Source organism: Erinaceus europaeus, chromosome 18 (assembly GCF_950295315.1).
Source record: "Erinaceus europaeus chromosome 18, mEriEur2.1, whole genome shotgun sequence".
NCBI classification, from domain to species: Eukaryota; Metazoa; Chordata; class Mammalia; order Eulipotyphla; family Erinaceidae; genus Erinaceus; species Erinaceus europaeus.
Genome location: NC_080179.1, coordinates 53,839,052 through 53,859,948, shown reverse-complemented (window position 1 = coordinate 53,859,948; position 20,897 = coordinate 53,839,052). Strand labels below are relative to the sequence as shown.

General features: G+C 38.8%; 1 protein-coding gene across 3 annotated transcripts in view; it reads right to left on the bottom strand.

The window, feature by feature from the left end:
- CCNT2 (cyclin T2) overlaps positions 1–20,897 on the bottom strand; it is a 42,207-nt gene that overhangs the window by 15,033 nt on the left and 6,277 nt on the right. For all 3 annotated transcript variants that reach the window (XR_009545988.1, XM_007532693.3, XM_007532694.3), the window contains exons 3-5: positions 7,847–7,975; positions 5,609–5,669; positions 17–79 (exon numbers count right to left, since the gene is read on the bottom strand). Coding sequence is in view for 2 of the 3 variants with exons in the window: in XM_007532693.3 (XP_007532755.1) it covers positions 17–79; positions 5,609–5,669; positions 7,847–7,975 (253 nt within the window). In the remaining variant the exon portion in view is untranslated. The remainder of the gene's footprint in view (positions 1–16; positions 80–5,608; positions 5,670–7,846; positions 7,976–20,897) is intronic.

The window sequence follows — 20,897 nt, the reverse complement described above, 5'->3', positions numbered from 1 at the left end:
TTCAAAGACCACTTACCTCTTACTAATTGGGTACATTTCACCACATCTGTGTGTGGGTGTTCAATGGTGATCTCAAAACCTGAAATGAAAAGTTCTTTTTTCCCAACCACTACAATACTTGGCTGATATATGCCATTCTTCACACAACCAGAAATTGGGGGGGGGGGTAGAGGGAGAGGGAGAAGAGAGAGACAGAGGGGAAGAGAGGGAAAGGGAGGAGAGAGGGAGAGAGGTAGAAGGAGAGGAAAAAGAAGAGAGGAAGAACGAGAGAGGGAAGGGGAGAGAAGGAAAGGGGAAGAAAGGGAGGGAGAGAGAGAGGGAAAGGGGGGGAAGGGAGAGGGGAAGAAGAAGAGAGGGAGAAAAAACTATTAAATTTTTAAAAAATATTTATTTTCCCTTTTGTTGCTCTTGTTTTTTATTGTTGTAGTTATTATTATTGTTGTTACTGATGTCATCATTGTTAGATATGGCAGAGAGAAATGGAGAGAGGAGGGGAAGACAGAGGGGGAGAGAAAGACACTTGTAGACCTGCTTCACTGATTGTGAAGCAACTTCCCTACAGGTGGGGAGCCGGGGGCTTTAACCGGGATCCTTACGCCAGTCCTTGCGCTTCGCGCCACTTGTGCTTAGCTGCTGCGCTACTGCCCGTCTCCATATTATATATATAGTTGCCACCAGAGTTATCACTGGGGCTCAGTGTCTGCTTGATGAATCCACTGTTTTAGGTGGCCAATTTTTCCTTATTTGATAAGGCAGAGAGGGATAGGGGAATCAAAAGAGGTAAAGACAGAGGCACCTGATTCCTTAATTGCTTATGAACCTTTCCCCTCTGCAGGTGGGGAGCTAAGGTTTGAACCCGGGTCCTTGCACTTAGTGACATGTGTCTTTCATGAGATGTGCCACCGCCTGGCCTCTGTGATAAATTTTTTGTTAAAAAAAATTTAAGGATGGGGGCTGGATGATGTCAAGTCCTATTGAGTGCACATAGTACCATGTGCAAGGACTTAGGTTCAAGCCCCCAAGTCCCACCTGCAGAGGGAAAGCTTCATGAGTGGTGAAGCAATGTTGCAGATGTCTCCCTCTTATTATTTCCCCTTCCCCTCTCACTTTCTCTCACTCCTATCAAAGAAAATAATAAATACATGCTTAGTTTTCAATGAGAGAAATAGTGAGATAAGTACAATGCTTAGCTCTAGCTTATGGTGCTGCTGGGACTCAGAGCTTCAGGCATGAAAATCTTTTGCATAGCCATTATTCTATCTCACCAGCCCCATCAGACATTCTTATTATATCTCCAAATAATAAAAATTAACTTTAAGGGCTGGGGAGATAGCATAATGTTATGCAAACAGACTCTCCTGTCTGAAGCACCACAGAACTGAGGTTTAAATCACTAGCTCCAATATAAGACAGAACTGAGCAGTGCTTTGGTAAAAAAAGTAATAATCGGGAGTCGGCGGTAGCTTAGCAGGTTAAGCACATGTGGCGCTAACCTCAAGAACCCGCATAAGGATTCTGGTTTGAGCCCCCAGCTCCGCACCTGCAGAGGAGTCAGTTCACAGGCAGTGAAGCAGGTGTGCAGGTGTCTTATCTTCCTCTCCCACTCTGTCTTCCCTTCCTCTCTCTGTCCTATCTAACGATGACGACATCAATAACAACAATAAGCACAACAGTAAAAAACAAGGGTAACAAAAGGGAAAATCAATAAATATTAAAATAAAGGGAATAATCAAAAACAATGCTTGAGCATGACAATAGTTGTAGTCTAAGGATAACATTTATTCAAACTAATTATAGTTAGCTTTGAGATGATCCATAAATTAATTTAAAATAATAGCAAACATAATTATTAAGCTTGAAAGGAATGTGATACATCTCTTAGGTGTATTTCAGTTGTTTCTAAAGATATGTAAAGAATAGCTTCCATAAATATAATCTCTAGGCATAGAAACTATTTCTTATTTTTAAAGATATTTTACATACTTTTTATTTATTCAATAGAGACAGAGTAATCGAGAAGGGAGAGGGAGATAGAGACACCTGCAGCATAGCTTCACCATTTGAGAAGCTTCCCTCCCCTGCGGGTGGGGACTAGGGGCTTGCACCCAAGTTCTTGTGCATTGTAGCATGTATGCTCGACTGGATGTGCCACTGCCCAGGACCCTGAAACTATCTTTAAATGATGTATTCCTCTCAATTTTTTTTTTTTTTTTGCTTCCAGGGTTATTGCTGGGGCTTGGTGCCTGCACCATGAATCCACTGCTCCTGGAGGCCATTTTTTTCCCCTTTTGTTGCCCTTGTTGCGGTTATTATTATTGTTGTTGATATTGTTCATTGTTGGATAGGACAGAGAGGGGAAGAGAAAGACAGACACCTGCAGACCTGCTTCACCGCTTGTGAAGTGACTCCCGTACAGGTGGGGAGCTGGGGGCTTGAACCGGGGTCTTTACACCAGTCCTTGAGCTTTGCACCACGTGCACTTAAGCCCCTGTGCTACCACCTGGCCCCCACCTCAATTTTTTAAAAAAAATTATCTTTATTTATTGAATAGAGACAGCCAAAATCAAGAGGGAAGGGGGGGGATAGAGAGGAAGAGAGACACCTGCAGCCCTGCTTCACCACTCGTGAAGTTTTCCCCTGTAGGTGGGGACTGGGGACTTAAACCTGGGTCCTCTCCATTTCTTAGTACACCTTGGATCAAAAAGTTCAGCCAATCAGTTCATGATTACATTTCAATAATAAAATAAAATTAAGGCACATGTAGCTTTCTTTAAACTGTAGTTTTATAGGTTTAAATATATTAGAAATGCAAATAGACCCCATGGTGATTTAAAAATTGATGGGCAAAGGGTGCAGAAAGACAGCATAGTGGTTTTGCAAAAAGACTTTCAAGCCTGAGGCTCAGGGGTCCCAGCTTCAGTCACCACCACCATGAAGGCAATAAGATTCATTAAACCACTGTTTATAAAACCAAGGATCAAATCTTTTTTTAATAAATAAATAAATAAGATTTATTTCAAAGGTTAATAAAATAAAAAAATAAAAATAAAAAAATTTCTGGTTTAAGGGATCAAATCTTTAAAAACGTATAAAGTCCACTCTTTTCTGTTTCATTTAATTACTTCATTGGAAGTAACAGACTTATAAGACAATTGTATTTCCTAATCTTCCTGTGATAGGTGTTTGTGGAAAAGGAAATTGTGGGTGATAGTGTTTTGCAGACACCTATTATGGAGTGTTAAGAAACTGTACCTATGGGGGGCTGGGAAGGGGTGCATCCAGTTAAGCACATAGTACTAAGTGCAAGGACACGATCTGGGTTTGAGGCCCAGGCTCCCCATCTGCAGGGGGAATGCTTCACAAGTGGTGAAGCAGTTCTGCAGGTGTCTATCTCTCCCCTCACCCCCTCCCTCTCTCAATCTTACCCAATAAAATGGGGAAAAAAAATGTCCACCAGGAACAGTGGATTCATAGTGCTGGCACTAAGTTTCATCAATAACCCTGGAGGCAAAAAAAAAAAAAAAAGAAAGAAACTGTACCATGTACAATTATACAACAACTATCCTGTAAACATTAACCTTAAAAAAAAAAAAGTGTGTGGTTTGTGTATAAGAGCACTGTTAAGGTGAGATCAGGGAATGAGCTTGGGACCTGTAAGGGTTTGGGCATGAAACTCTAGTGCACAGTACTGTGCTATTTATTTCTCCAGCCCCTACTAGCTGCTTTCTTTTCTTTCTTTTTTTAAAACCAGAACACTTACGGTGGTGCTGGTGAGTGAAGATGGGATCCCTGTGCCTCAGGCTTGAAAGTGTTTGAAAAACCACTATGCTATCTTTCTGCACCCTCTCCCCACCAATTTTTAAAGTCAATGTGGAGTCTATTTGCATCTCTAATTTAATTAAAACTGCAATTTTAAAAAAAGCTATGGAAATCCATCTTGTAGGGCTGGCAAATAGCTCACATGGAAGTGTGCAACTTTATCATGTCCTTTCTGCAACACACTGAAATAATCTTTGGTGCTGTGATGTCTTTCCCTCTAACTCTCACTAAAAAAAGTCAGCTCAGAGTGATAAAGTTCCAGGGGGAAACCTTGTAAATTCTAATGCTCCCCTTAAATAATGCTATTCACTGTGTTTAAGAACCTGTCATAAACAACAAATCACACACTGATTTTGTTAGTGCGACTATTATAAGACTCTACTTTTTCATACTATAAAAACTGTAAAGAAGTTGTATGTACTTTATTTATGTTTATTTTACTATGTTGATAGAAAAAGAGAGAAAAAAATGAGGAACTGGTAGAAAGAAAGAGAAACACTTGAAGCACTTGCTTCACCACTAGTAAAGCTTTCCCTTATAGGTGGGGACCAGGGGCTTGAACTGCTACCTGAATTGTAAATAAGCTGTTGTAGTAAAATAAACTGCCATGGGAAGGTATGAGTGCCAAACTTTCATTCAACATTTGGGAATAAATGTTCTACTAGTAAAAATACTTACCTAACAACAGTCATATATGACATACTACTCAAAGTTTTTATATACAATTTAACCTTTGAATTCACAATGCCAAGGAGGGCATTATTATTCTGTCTTAAATATATTTTTGCTTTATAAAGGTGGCACAAAAAGTAAGGAACTTTGCCCAAGACTACAAAGCAAGCTGGTGGCATACAGATTTAAATCCACATTTCCACTATGAGAAAATTATTCCCACCACACACTGCTAGGTTCTTCAGAAAGTAGTATTACTTCAGACATGCTATAATCTTCTTTGACTTTAGTTTCTTGGTAGTATAATGTGTAGAGCTGAAGTTATCCCATTTTGAAAATTTTATCTTTATGAACTCTTGGAAATGCGTGTTCTAAACAAACTGCCAAAAAAAAAAAAAAAAAAAAAAAAAAGCCTGTCCTAAGCATCCTAGCCAACTGACATTTAAACCCCAACACTACCTTCTGGTTATCTGAATGAACAAATATCTGCTGGGACTCTGGACCTTTGCATTGAGGAAAGTATGTAAAAGGCAGAAATCTGAAGCATAGCTACTCTGCTACAATTATATTTTAGCTCTGCATATCGTAGTCATGGCATCTTGCTTCTCTTTTCTGCAATCCAGCTGCACTGTCAGGGAGACTTTTATTTGCCAGCCAAGCTGACAGAGGACCTGCTGCTTCCCGCTTCCCTGTGACAGACTGACTTTGCCTACACCCACTGGTGCCTAGGACTTCGCCCTGTCCCCATTATCTGCTTGCTTGTATGAGTTACTATGCTTTTATTTATGTAACTTGATAGTGAGTATATAAAATTTACTGACTATGCAGAAAAAACTCAAGAGTGTGTGTAATTCTTGAGATTTCATCCTGGACTGCGTTCATGACCCTATCTGAAAAACTAAAAATAACACTGAGGTTATGTTTACCCATTCAACTAGATCATTCCAAATAAAATAAATCTTTTTTAAAAAAAAGTTTCCTTTATAGTCAAGCTATATTATTCTGACCTTAAACATTGTTTTAAAACAAAAATTTTCAGTAATAAAAAATATTCCTTATATTTAATTTAGAATACTGTATTAAGAAACACAAAACTGTATCAAATATAAGTACATACCTAGGGTTTGTAGCATTATGGTTTCAAGTAAAACCAATTCTTGAGTCTGTTGAAGATAAGCCTGTCAAATAAAAATAACAATAAATAACATGCTTAAGATAAACACAACACTACCAGACTAAGAGACTATTAAATCTCATGAGAATCATAGACTAAATACAAAAAACCAATTAAAGCTTCAAAAATGAAGGAAATAACTGAGTGTGATAGAGAAAAATCTGTTTTTTGCAACAAATGCAAACTGGATAATTTCTAATATGGAAATACCTGTAACACTGCTTCACCACTCGTGAAGCTTCCCCCCGTAGGTGGGGACTGGGATTTGGGTCCTTGTACTTAGTAACATGTATGCTCAACCAGGCGGACCATCACCCAGTCCCCACATGGTATTTTCTTAATAGTTGCTATAATTCAGTGAGTTTTTTTTTTTTTCAGAACTCACATTCTCTCAAAAAAGAGAAAATCAAAATAAATCCTCAACCCTATAGATTAAAAGAAAAAATTTTAGACATAACACACTAAAAATTATGCCATATACTGGAGACAAAGATCTATTCCTTCAACTTCAATAAATCATTCTACTATTACAATTACTTTGGGAATAAAGGTATGAAAAATGTCTGTCATCATTCTCTGATTATGACAACTAAGGTGACAAAAAATACTGTCATATATAAACATTCATTTATTTAGAGACACATTGTTAAATAAATCCAAAGTGTGAAAGTCTGTTTTACTGAGGTGATTTTGAAAGTATATAGAATATAGTATTCATTCATTTGAAACAATTCTGATTTATAAAGATAATAGCTACTACAAGAACTATCTCTGAATAGTTCAAACCCTTTCTCTATTTTTAAAATGGCTATATTAATATTCTACATCCCTAAAGTTAAGATCTAGGATAAACTTAAAGTTAATAATTATTAACTTAAAGTTAATAATTATTAACTTAAAGTTAATAATCCTTCAAACTGCTTTAAAAGAAACTGAATCAATACAACCTGGCAGTCTTTCAGTAGCAAAAATTCAAGTAACTCACCTATATTAAAAATACTAAAGGGAGTTGGGTGGTAGCCCAGTGGGTTAAGCACACATGGTACAAAGCGCAAGGACTGGCGTAAGGAGCCAAGTTCGAGCCCCCGGCTCCCCACCTGTAGGGGAGTTGCTCCACAGGTGGTGAAGCAGGTCTGCAGGTGTCTATCTTTCTCTCCCCCTGTCTTCTCCTCTCTCCATTTCTCTCTGTTCTATCCAACAACGAAGACATCAATAACAACAATAACTACAACAACAATAAAAAAGACAACAAGGGTAACAAAAGGGAAAATAAATAAATAAAATTAAAAAAATATACTAAAAGCCATTTTAAAGGCCTTAGCTCTACTTTCTGTATTAAAATGTGAGAACATTTTTAAATGGTGCTTTCAAACAAAATTTATTAAAATGTTCATGGGGCAGGGGCAGGTAGTGGCATGCCTCATAAAAGTGCACACTTTACTATGTGCAAGGCCTGACCTTTACGCCTGTTTCTCAGTTTCAGGGGGAAGCTTCACAAGCAGTGAAGCTGCATTGCAGGTCTTTCTCTTCCTCTCCTCCACCTCCTTTTTTTCCTCTAAATTTCTGTCCCTATCAGAAAAAAATAAAGAAGAGAAAGGAGGATAAAGAGGAAAGGGAGAAAGAAAGAGAGAAAGAAAGGAAGGATAAAAGGAAGGAAATGACCACTAGGAGCAGTGCGTTTGTGGTATAGGTGCTGAGCCACAACAAGAACGCTAGTAGCAAGGGAAAAAAAATACACACACACACACACACACACACACACACACACACACACACTAATCAGTAAATTGGTTGCAAACAAGCACAGCTCTTTAGGAAAATTTTTTTAAAAATAAGTGCTACATATGGAAAAATACATTTTTATGTCATCAGAGTGGCAAGTAGTACATAAAAAATTCTGGTCTCAAACAATGGAAGTGATACGACTTACCCTCTCTCTATATATCATATTCTGAGGAGGAACAACAAAATGTAAAACAATTACCTTTGGATCAACACCTTTAATCATCAGAATGTTCAAAATACATATGAAATATGTTTTTCCAGTCTGCTTTGTCTATATTCCTAAGTGGTAGTAGAAATAAAAGCAGCATCTGGCAGGCAACACTAACTGAATTACATTTTCATTTCATCTAATGAAAAGGTTTCTACGGTACAAAGAAAAATCCAATTTATACATACATCACATTTAGTATCCAGAAGTGGCTCTAGGGGATGAAGACAAGCATGTGCTACTTTGATAACATGTTCAAGTTTTCGAGCTTGTTCTTCCACTTTTGCAGCCAAAAATAATGCAGTAGGTGATATTATCTGAAGAAAAAAAAAAGTGATTTAAAAACAAAATTTGGAAAAAATGTCTATTTTTTAAAGAGAAAGTGTACAAAGGAGGACTATAAGAAGTAAGAATTGGATGGGATATTGCAACAAAGTAAAAGACTCTGGGGTTGGGGGGTGGGTTCAGGTCCTGGAACATGATGGTAGAGGAGGACCTAGTGGGGGTTGAACTTTTATGTGGAAAACTGGGAAATATTACACATGTACAAACTACTGTATTTTAACATTGATTGTAAATTATTAATTTCCCAAAAAAGATAAAAATTAGAAGTTAGGTTATGACAAAAATTGATCTTAGCATTTTTTTTTAGCATTTTAATGAATTAATTCAATGGAACTAATAGTTACCCCAGTCTACATAATCTTATTTTATAGATAGAAATAATAAAGGGGGAGCTGGGTGTTGGCGCATCTGGTTGAGTGCACATGTTCCAGTGCTCAAGGACCCAGGTTCTAGTCCCCAGTCCCTACCTGCAGGGGGAAAGCTTCACAAGTGGTGAAGCAGTGCTGCAGGTGTCTTCTCTGTCTTTCACCCTCTCTATCCCTCCCTTCCCTCTTGATTTGTCTCTATCCAATAAATAAATAAAGATAAAAAAAATAATAAAGGGGATAGATCTCATGAGAATATTTAAATAATATTGGGCTGTCAGGAATGTCATGACATACTTTGTTTTTCTTTAATATTTTATTTATTTTTATTTATTGGATAGAAACAGAAATTGAAGGCTATAAAGAGGAAGAGATAAACAGAGACACCTTTAGCACTGCTCCTCTGCTTATGAAGCTTCCCTCCTACAGGTGGGGACCAGGGGCCTGAACCCAGGTCCTTGAGCATGGTAACATGCACGCTCAACCAGGTGTGCCACCACCAAGTCCCTTTTTCTATGTAAAAATATGCTATGACTTTTCTGACAACCCAATTATTAATGTATACTGTGAAGGTAAAGGGAAAAACATAATGAAGTCAAAGTTTAAAGGAAATAAAAGATGAAAACAGAGTACACCCAGATTTTTCCTTTTTAAATGTCACTACTTTCTAAGATACTTTTAAATTAATTGATTCATTCTGTAGCTATACAATCTCAGTTAAACAACAGTAAAAGAATCTACAAGGCAGAATGAAGATTCTGAACATGAAACTGCTACCCACCATCTGTATTACTTCATCATAGCAACACTAGATGTAGTTAAACCTTGTCACTGGACATGAAGAAATTAGCAATTCTCGCAAAGTCTTAAAGGCAGTTTACTTCTGTTTTGTGTTTGTTCTCTTTGTATAAGTACATGTGTTTCAGTTCTCTAGATTCCACATGAAATTTAAAATAACCCAGTAGTTAGTTGTCTTTCACCTCTTATTTCACTAAGCATGACCACCTCCAGTTAGAATGGACATATTAGTTTCCTTAGTTTTCTTACACAATTAAAAAAAAAATTCCTACCACTCTTATCTACTTAGATGAATTCCTTTTCTTTATAAAAGTCTGACTTAAAAGATCACTTCCTTCCAAGATAAAATTCCTTAGACATGTCCTTTATCTAGTAGGAAACCAAGCACACCTCTATCACTGCATTTATGTATATTTTGTTCTGATTGCTTATTCTGTCTGGGCCAACAGTCTAGAAGCAACTTGAATGATATATAGATAATCATATATAAAGATAAAGACACCATTGTTAAAATGAACAGAAGTTGAGAAAGAAGAACAGAGAGGGAAACTCAAAGCAGATTCTGACTAAGTTTGGAATAGGGCATCAAAGTAGAAAATCTCTGGGTGGAGGGTGAGGAGGGTAGATGTTCAGCTTCACTGGGGGTGGGGGTGGGGGGCAGGGACACAGACCTTTGGTGGTGGGAATGGTGTTACCTCCTATTAACTTATAGTCTCACAAACCACTATTTAATTATGAGAGGGGAAAAATAGATTGAATGTCTCAAACTTTTTGTTGCATAGACCATAGGCTGAATATATGTTCCTTCAATCTGAGCACTTAATAAGACTTAAAATTGGAAATCAGATTGAGTTTTAACAGTGGGCTCAAATTGTTAATACATTTCTAATAATGACTTGCTCTTTGAAATATTAAATCTCTTAAAAGCCTAGACCAGGGAAAACAGAAGCAACTGGTGGTGTTACTTTATAAGATACAGCTATATATAAATAGCATAAAAGGACATAAATTATGGTGAGGTCTTGTATGATACAGCAAGTTCTAACAATGGGATTTTCAAAGTTAACCCAATTGCCAAATAATTTGGTTACAGCATTAACTATCTATTGCCTTTGTAAACCCTAAGACAGCAGGAACCTTCCCCTTTCTCTATAAAAGCCATTATTTCTCCCAGTTGTGGAACCTCTAGGGTGGGGCTCACTTTCCAGCATGCTTCTCTCAATTCATAGCAACTGACACTGCATCTGCTGATTCCAGCCTAATCAATGCAACCAGTACTACCTCAGCATGCTTCACTTTGGACTGTGTTCAGAGACTTCAGGCATGGAATGTCAACTCTTCAGCTTCATTACTCTGTTGAGACCTTTCCTAGCTCACAGGACTCCTTAACTCCATTTCAAGTGGTGCACTTCTTAACAAAACCTCAAAACCTAGATATAGACCAGGCCCCATGAGACAGGGCATATGTACATGTACCCACAAGTTAGGGGAAAATATATACCTTAAAGCAAAAGTGCACAATAATTTGCAGTGAGTCAGTAAATGCAGCAAGCAAGTAGAACTAAAAAGACACCATAAATCACCTAATGAAATAGTTTCTACTTAGACTGAGATACCCTCTTTACCTACCTCCTATTACATGTCCCTCAATCACTCCAAAGCTAACTGTGTCAAAGTAAGGACTACAAAAGCTGAATAAGGGCAAGAGATTGGCATACTTTAGTGACTCTTTAGTCAATACTAGGCCACCCCATCACCTGGAGCCCTAGTCAGGGAGCCATGGGATGCCCACACAGACATGATGGACCTAGACCTCTAACAGATCCCTCTCGCCACTGTCAATGGTCAATCTTTCTCAGGAACAACATAATGAACCCCTCTGTGAGCCCCTATAGGACCTTGCCCTCAGTGTGGATCAACAGGTTCCAGATGCTAGCATGATGCCAACCAGACTTCCCTGGAGAGACGACCCCACCAATGTGTCCTGGAGCTCTGCTTCCCCAGAGCCCCACCCCACTAGGGAAAGAGAGAGGCAGGCTGGGCAGATGGATGGACCAGTCAATGCCCATGTTCAGTGGGGAAGCAATTACAGAAGGTAGACCTTCCAGCTTCTGCATCCCACAATGACCTTGGGTCCATACTCCCAGAGAGATAAAGAATAGAAAAGCTATCAGGAGGGAATGGGATATGGAGATCTGGTGGTGGGAATTATGTGGAGTTGTATCCCTCTTATCCTACGGTTTTGTCAATGTCTCCTTTTTATAAATTAAAAAAAAAAAAAACTTATTTGTTAATAAAACAGAAGACCAAGATCAAATAAATAAAATGATACCATATTGATGGTATCATTCTAAAATTTGTATGATGTGGGACTAAACTAGTAAGTGATTATGAAAAACCTCAACTTTTATCATTCTGCATTCTAGAGAAGACTTCTGATATGAAAAGAATATAATACATGAGAAGATAAGTAAAACCTGTCTTGGATCAGAATGAACTCTTTGGCACTTAAATTTTACTATTGGGTATGTTTAGTGAATATATAATTTGCTGCACTATTTCTGAAATCTGTTAACTGAAGAAACTTAGAACCAAGAATAATAACCTAGTAACAATGAGCATTCTCATTCAAGTGGTCTTGAAATACTACTTCTGACAATCCCAGTTGTAAAGCAAAAAAAAAAAATAGATGAGCCTGGGGTGTCTTGCTATAACCAAGTCAGAGGAAGCTATCCAAGATTATGGGGTAGGGTGTAGAATTACCATATGGGGTAGCAACTTTACTCTCAGGTATGATGTGTACCCAAGAGAAACCAAGCATATGCTTAAGCAAAAACATAAAAGAGACAGGCCTAGGAGGTAGTACAATGGATAAAGCACTGGACTTTCAAGCATGAGGTCCTGAATTTAATCCCTGGCATAGCATGTGCCAGAGTGCTGATCTGCTGTCCTCTCTCTGTTCCCAAATAAATTAATTTTAAAAAGCTTTTTACAAAGCATACATGATTTTTAAGCAAAAACATAAGAGAGAGGCCTAGGAAGTAGTAAAATGCGTAAAGCACTGGACTGTCAAGCATGAAGTCCTGAATTTAATCCCTAGCATAGCATGTGCCAGAGTGCTGTCCTCCTTCTGTTCCCAAATAAATTAATTTTAAAAAGCTTTTTACAAAGCATATATGAATTTTCAAATTGGCAATAGCTAAAAAGTGTAAACAACCTAAATAGCTATCAACTATAAATAGCTATAGAATGAATATATGAAATGGCACACTGGTGCATATAGTTAAGCAAGAAAAGTGGATGGAACACTGGTACATGCAGGTACACATGAAAACATGGTAAATGAAAGAGGGCAGCCAGACAAGACCTGACAGGGAAAATGTGGGAACGAGTGGGGCTTCTCAGGGTAAGGAACATTTCTGAAATTGACAAATATAGACACAAAACAAAAACACAAATACTGAATTGTGTATTTTTAATGGGTGAAATGTGTGGCATGTCAAAGAGGTAGATACAGGGCAAAGAAACAAGCAGGCGCCCTCCTTTATGATAGGGAGTGTACTACTGGGTTTTCAAACAGATGGATCATTATCATTTCTGTATAGAAATATTCCAATTCATAAATACGTATCAGAATTTTACTATCACTAATGAATTTAAGAATCTAGGCATTGCAGAGTATCAGCTGCTGACAAAGGCAAGCAGATAGTAAATGCTTTCCAATGAAAGAACATACCAGCTGTAGTCTTGCCAAAGGGATCTACCATTAGTCTGATCAAATTTCTGAATCCAACTGGCAATTTGTAGGAATATAAAACCAAAACAATGTAACAAATTGTGCAATGAGCATATAACCAGCCAAATTCAGACAGAAACTCTACCGGCCTAATGTGTTAGGTCCTCCAGCAGATAAGAAAGGGATGGAGAAAGTGCACCTGTATAGTGGAGGTCTCACACTTAATAATGAGAAAGACTAAAATGGCAAAAAGGTTGCAGAGTTGGCAAACTAGTTGATTCTACACATAGCAAATCAAGAGTCACCATCATACTTGGTGGTGAGAAGCTGACAGATTCCCTTCTCTGGTCAGGTACAAGACAGGGCTGCCCATTATCATCCTTACTATTAACATAGTATTGGAAGTCCTACCCATATTAGGCAATTAGGCAAGACAAAAGAAAGAGATTCAGATTGGAAGTTAAGCTGTCACTTTTTGCAGATGCTATGACTATATATATATATATATATATATATATATATATATATATATATATATCCAAAGAAAGTCCTAAGGGCAAGAGACTGGCATACTTTAAAGATGACTCTTCAGTCACTATCAGGCCACCCCATCAACTGGGGCCCTATTCAGGGAGTCCTGAGATTCCCAAACAGACATGATGGGCCTAGACCTCAAATAAATCCCTCTCTCCATTGTTACCAGTCATCTCTATCAGGAACAACAAAATAGACCCCTTTGTGGGCCCACATAGGTCCTTGCCCTCAACTTGGATCAACAATGGTAGAGAATGTTCGATCCTCCGAAGGGAGGATGGGCAACATACTCTATGCTACATCTGAGGAAGATGGGTCCTGATATTGGGGCAGCTTGAAACATTTCTACTTAGGACCACAGAATGTGAGCTCATATCTACAGGGATGCAGATGTCACATAGGCTCCTAAGCTGAATATGGGCCACAGACCAAATCAAATCAATGGGGTTCACAGTCAACAATATTCATACCCCTTCCCCATATTAGGGAGCTACTCTCTTCCCTGATCCAGCTTTCTGTCCCTTTTCCAGCCATGACCTCATCTCCCTAGACAATAACTTGGATCCACCTGCATATCAGATTTCAGGCTCAGTAAAACAAAACAAACAAACAAAAAAAACCACCTAGCACAGCCACAGGCCCTTTGGTATGTAACTAAAATATGCCTACTAGTTATCTACAAAATGGAGGACCCCCCAACTCTTCATTTGCACTATTTCAGCCTTTAGGCCCATGACTGTTCAACAATTTGTTTGTCTTTGTATGTTAACTCTCTTTTCAGCCACCAGGTTCCAGATGCTAGCATGATGCCAACAGACTTCCCTGGACAGACGACCCCACCAATGTGTCCTGGAGCTCTGCTTCCCCAGAGCCCCACCCCACTAGGGAAAGAGAGAGGAAGACTGGGCATATGGATGGACCAGTCAATGCCCATGTTCAGTGGGGAAGTAATTACAGAAGGCAGATCTTCCAGCTTTTGCATCCCACAATGACCTTGGGTCCACAGTCCCAGAGGGTTAAATAGGAAAGCTATCGTGGGAGGGGATGGGATATGGAGATCTGGTGGTGGGAATTGTGTGGAGTTGTACCCCTCTTAACCTATGGTTTTGGTAATGTGTCCTTTTTTAAAATAAATAAATAATAATAATAAAAAAGTCCTAATGAATACAGTAGGAAACTCCTGAACATATTATGTTGGGTTGTCAGAAAAGTCACAATGTAATTTTTTCTTTTTTAAAAAATATTTATTTATTCATTTAATTTATTATTGAGTAGAAACAGAGAGAAATTAAGAGGGGGAACAGGAGGTAGAGAGGGAGAGAAACAGACACCTGCAGACTCGCTTCACCACCTGTGAAGCTTCCCCCCATACCCCCGCAGGTGGGGACCAGGGCTTGAACCTGGAACCTTGCACACTGTAATGTGAGCATTTAACCAGGTGTGCCACCACCTGCCCCAATTTTGTTTTTCTATGCAAGAATGTGTCATGACTTCTAACAACCCAATAGTAAAGTGTCAGGCTACAAAAATCAATATACAAAAACCAATAGCATTCCTCTATGGAAACAGTAAACTATAAGCAGAAGACAACCAGAAATCAATTCCTTGTATTTATAGCAACAAAAACAATCAAATTTTATTTGGAAATAAAGTTAACAAAGGAAGTGGAAGACTTGTACACTGAAAGCTATGAGTCATTTTTCAAAGAAATAGAGACAAATAAATGGAAAGAAATTAACTAAGAAGGAGATCCTGAGGGCCAACAGACAAATGAAAAGGTGTTCAAAGTCACTGATTAATCAGAGAAATACAAATAAAAGACAATAATGAGATACCACTTTTGCCCTGAGAATGTCATACATTCTTAAAACAGTAACAAGTATTGGAGAATGTGTGGGGAAAAGATACTTCAGTACTGCTGGTAGGGCAAAAGAGATAATTTAGCACTACTGATGGGAGCATCAATTAGTCCAACCCATAGAGATTTTCCTGGGACACTACCCCATGACTTACCAATTTCTCTCCTGGGGATTTACCCAAAGGAAACAGATACATACCAGAAGAGATCTAAGTATATCTATGTGCATAGAAGCACAATTTGGAACTGCCAAAACTTGGGAGCAATTCAGATGTCCAACAGATAAGTGACTAAAACAATTGTGGGATAAATCACACAACTACTCAGTTGTTAAAAATGAAGAAGCCCAGGGCCAGGGTAGTACACAGGGTAGTACACAGGGTAGTACACAGGGTTAAGTGCGCATGAGGCATGGAAAAGCTTAAGGATCCAGGTTCCATTCCCCAGCTCCCTACCCAGAAGGGGGGTCGCTTCACAAGTGGTGAAGCAGGTCTGCAGGTGTCTTTCTCTCTCTGTCTTCCCACAACAGCAATGGCAACAACAACGGCAACAAAATGGGCAGTGGATTCTTAGTGCAGACACCCAGCCCAGTGATAACCCTGGAGGCAAAAAAAAAAAAAAAAAAAAAAGATGAAGCCATTCTATTGTCTAATGCATCATCTTAGATGGAACTTGAAGACTTCATGCTAAGTGAGATAAACCAAACGAGAAGGACAAATACCAAATGACCACAATTATAAGTGGAACATAGTAAAAATGGGACAGGGAGGGCAAACACAAAGTGAAATGTGGGCTGGGCATGGTATAATGAATCAAAGAAAAGGACTCTGGAGAAGGAGTGGAAGAGAATTTTTGGCTCCTGGTGTATAATGAAATTGTACCCATATGTCAATATTTGCACTGTAAATCATTAACCCCCTTAGTAAAAAGATTTTTTTAAATGCAGAATTGGGTGGCTTAACTATAAAGAAACTGATGAAAGCCATTACTTTAAGTGATAATAATTACCTTATAGAGGGGACAAAATGACATTGGAATGGAGGCACTTCTGGAGGCAGCTAGCAGTTTTTTTTTAATTTAAGAGGTTTTACATAATTGTTTATAATTCACTAAGCTGTATATATTTGCATTTATAAAATATATCTTATATATGTGATTTTAAAATGTTTTGTGTTTTATAAGTTAAACACTGCACACCACATATGTGGGCTATGTTATAGCACTGGATGATAACACATAGATGGGATACAACAGTTGTAAGATCCAAAAGAAATCTAGAAAGAAATGAAAGAGGGCTTACATGGAAAATACAAAGAACCAGAACTTCAGTTGCATCTTAAAAACAAATATATATATGAGAGATTTGAGGGGGGTGATAGGGCGAGGGAGAGCCCTGCTTCACCACTAATTAAGCCCCCTGATCCCGATCCTTGCACAGAGTATTAAACTGTGTTCACCACTGCCTGGCCCTCAGTTTTGCTTTTTTCTTGATTTTTAATAGTTTATTTATTGGGTAGAGACCAAAACTGAGAGGGAAGGGGGGGAAAAGACACCTGCAGCACTGCTTCACCAACTGTGAAGCTTTTCCCCTGCAGGTGGAGGCAGGAGATTTGAACCAGAGCCCTGTGCACTGTATTGTAGCATGCACAGTAAACTAGTGTGCCACCACCTGGCCCTTCAGCTAAGTCTTAAAATGCGACAAATTATGGTCATATAAAAAAAATGAAGAGGAAGGGGCCAGTTGCTGATGCACCTGGCTGAGCACATACATTATAGTTTGCAAGGACCTGGGTTCCTGTCCCTACCTGCAGTGAAGCTTCACAAAAGGTAGAGCTGTGATGCAGGTGTCCCTCTCAATTTCTGTCTGTATCCAAAAATATGTAAAAGGAAAAAAACCTATAAAACCAAAAAGACCCATGTGGAAAAAATAGGGATGCAGAGGGCTGGGCAGTGGCATACCTGGTTGAGAAAACATTACCATGTGCAAGAACTTGAGTATTTTCATTACTTGCTTACCTAAATATCATGATTAACAGTTTGTTCTTTTTATCAAATAATAATAGGGTAGAACAAAAAGCAATGGGGGGGGGGCAGTGGTGCACTGCACCCAGGTAAGAGCTCGTGTTAGACCTCAGTCCCAATATGGGGGGGAGCTTTACAGCAGTGAATCAAGCACTGCAGGTGTTTCTCTTCCTTTCTATTTTCTTCTCCGCTCTCAATTTCTCTCTGTCCTACCAAATACAGAAAGGAAAAGAGGAAGAAAGGGAGGGGAGGGGAGGAGAGGGGAGGGGAAAAGAGGGGAGGGCACGGCAGGGCAGGGCAGGGCAGGGCAGGGCAGAGCAGGAAAACAATGGCTGCTGGGAGCAGTGGATTCATGTGTAGGCACCAAGCTCCAGCATAACTGGTGGGATTAGGCAAGAGGTCTATGCTTAAAATTGTCAATGATGTAATAACTTCTTTGACTCTGGACAAGTCAGTAACTGCAATCTAGTTAAAAAGGGATTTAGAAATAATTTCCCTGGGAGTTGGGCGGTAGCGCAGTGGGTTAAGCGCACATGGTGCAAAGCGCAAGGACTGGTTAGGATCCCAGCTCAAGCCCCCGGCTCCCCACCTGCATGGGAGTCGCTTCACAGGGGGTGAAGCAGGTCTGCAGGTGTCTCCCCCTTCTCTCTCAATTTCTCTCTATCTCTAGCCAATAACAAATAAAAAAAATAAAAAAAAGTCATTTCCCTTAATTTCTAATTTACATTTTAAATCTCTAGTACCCTACTAGGACAGAAAGTTCTACTGAACAGACTGAGCTATTTCCTAGTAGTATTAACAATTTAGTACAGGATGCAGAATTAGGAAAATAGAATTTTGAACATAAGATTATTTTTAAATGGTTCAAGAGATAGGATAACAGTTATGCCAAAACTTTAAGTCATTTGCATAACCATTACTGTCTTCCCAGGCCCTAAAGATATATATATTTTAAAAGCATCTTTACAATTCCAATGCACAGCTAAAACCACAAGTAAATACATCACAGATGTTTTGTTTGCTGGTTGTCTCTGGGACTTCACTAACCTGGGCTGATTTTTTTTTTTAGTATCTTCACTTTTTTATTGGATGGTTAGAAATTTAGAGGAAGAAGTATATAGATGAGGAGAGAGACAGAGAGGCACCTGCAGCCTTGCATCCGGGTCACTGAGCACTGTGATATGTACACTCAACCAGGTGCACCACCATCCAGCTCCCCTCAAAGTTTTATATTTATTGTTTTCTGTGAGAAATGTCAGGGTTATGAAGAGATTCCTAGGAACAAATACCTGAGGCAGAGAAAGTGACAGCTGCACAAAACAGGGAGTCCAGCTCTAGGGTAATTTTTGCTTTTGTTACTTTACTAACTTCAAAGAAGTACTTAATCTGCAAAGTATTTATCTTTCCTCACCTACAGAAAGGAAGAGGACATCAACCTCAAATAAATGTTTAGGAGTTGCATTAAGAAGGAAAAAAACAAACAAACAAACAAAGAAGTATTAGAAAAAAAATTCCCATTAAGAATCATTAAATAGATGGATATTTATCTCTACATTAACATAAAGGTAATGAAATAAAACAAAATTAAAGACTAAATTTGATTAGCAAAAACTTTATTTGACAAAATATCATCAACAAAATGAAAAAACAAAGCAGGAAAACAATTACTACTGAGAAATTCACAAGTTCAAATGGGAAACATTAGAATTTCACAAAAGCATGACATTTATTAACATATTTAATTTAAACTTTATAACCTTTAAAAGTAGAAAAAACAAGTCACCCTAAAGCCCTCAATTAGAAAAAGATTACAAACAAGACCTCAAGTTTTAGGTTCTTGAGAAATTACAGATGAGTAGGTGATTTTTTACCAGAGATATTAACACACTCAAAATCAATCTAATGACAGCTTTAGTTTTCTTCACTCAACTCATTAACTTAGGGTTTTAAAAATCTCATCAGATAGAAACAGGCTGGGAGTATGGAACAACCTGCCAAGACCCATGTTCAGAGGAGAAGCAATTACAGAAGCCAGACCTTCCACTTTCTGCACCTCATAATTATCCTTTGTCCATGCTCCCAGAGATAATAAAGAACAGAAAAAATTTCAAGGAAGGGGATGGGAAACTGAACTCTGGCAGTTGGAATTGTGTGAAATCGTACCCCTCTTATTTTATTTTTTATTTTGTAAGTAAACTTAAAAATCTCATCAGAGGGGACAGGTGGTGGCACACCTGGTTGAGCACACATGTTAAAATGCACAAGGACCTGGATTCAAGCTCTGGTGCTCACCTGCAGGGAGAACTTGAACCCTGATTGAGTGAAGAGCTTGAACCCTGGTTGAGTGCACACGTTACAATGCTCAAGGGCCCAGGTTCACCCCATGGTCCCCACCTGCAGGGGGGAAGCTTTGTGAGTGGTGAAACAGTGCTGTGGGTGTCTCTCTCCCTCTTTATCACCCTCTTTCTCCTCGATTTCTGGCTGTCTCTATCCAGTAGTTAAATAAAGATAATACAAAAAAAAAAAATTCTCATCAGTACCAACCTAATAGACCAGGCAACTTTTTGCTGGGGGGGTGAGTTGTCCTGTTGAAAATAGAATGTTTAGCAATATCCCTAGCTTCTACCTACTGTAGGTCAACAACCCCACTTCCCTTTACTTGTAACAATTAAGTGTCTCTAGACATTACTGAATGTCCCTGAGAGGGTATAAATTCCTTGGCTGATATACAATGGATCAAATCTATATTGTTCCATCTCGTGTTGTCTTAAAAATCACATTTCTGGAAGTAACCCCACCTAATCCCAGTTAATTATATTCCCCACAGTGCTATGACCTAAAAACCGGGTGCATGCAAGCAGATGCAAAGGGTGGGGGTGTGCACACTTGGATAGCACAGCCCAGGTTTGAACCCAGTCTCTGCATTGACTTTGCATTGCTTTGGGTTCTTTCTTCCTCTGTGGAAAAAAAAAAAAATCAGGAGCTGGGTGGTGGCACACCTGGCAAGCACACGTTACGGTGCACAAGGACCCAGGCTCAGCCCCCAGTCCCCACCTACAAGGGGAAAACTCCATGAGTGGTGAAACAGGGCTGCAGGTGTCCCTGTCGTTTTTCCCATCTCCTTCTACCTTCTTGATTTCTGGCTGTCTCTATCCAATAAATAAAGATAACTTAAAAAAAAAAAATCAGCCTGGAGAAGTGAAACTCAGCTGTAACAATAAGTAAATAAATAATAAAGGGGTTGGGCAGTGATGCACCTGGATTCAAGCACGGGATCCCCAATTGTATGGGTAAAATTTTACAAGTGGTCAAGCAATGCTGCATGTTATCTTCCCCATCCCTCTCAATTTGTCTTAACTGATTTAAGAAAAGTAAAATAAAGCAAAAAATAATTAAAACAAGTTTTCTGGGGGCTGATAAAACATAATGATTATTTTAAAATCAAAAGCAAAAAGTAAGAAAAAGTGTCTAGAAAATGCTAATGGTACATGTTGTAGGGCAGGGTTTTAGACAGCTGGCACTATGATTTTCCACATCTCTTCCCATCATTTTCATCCACAAGCAATAACAGCTATTTCTGA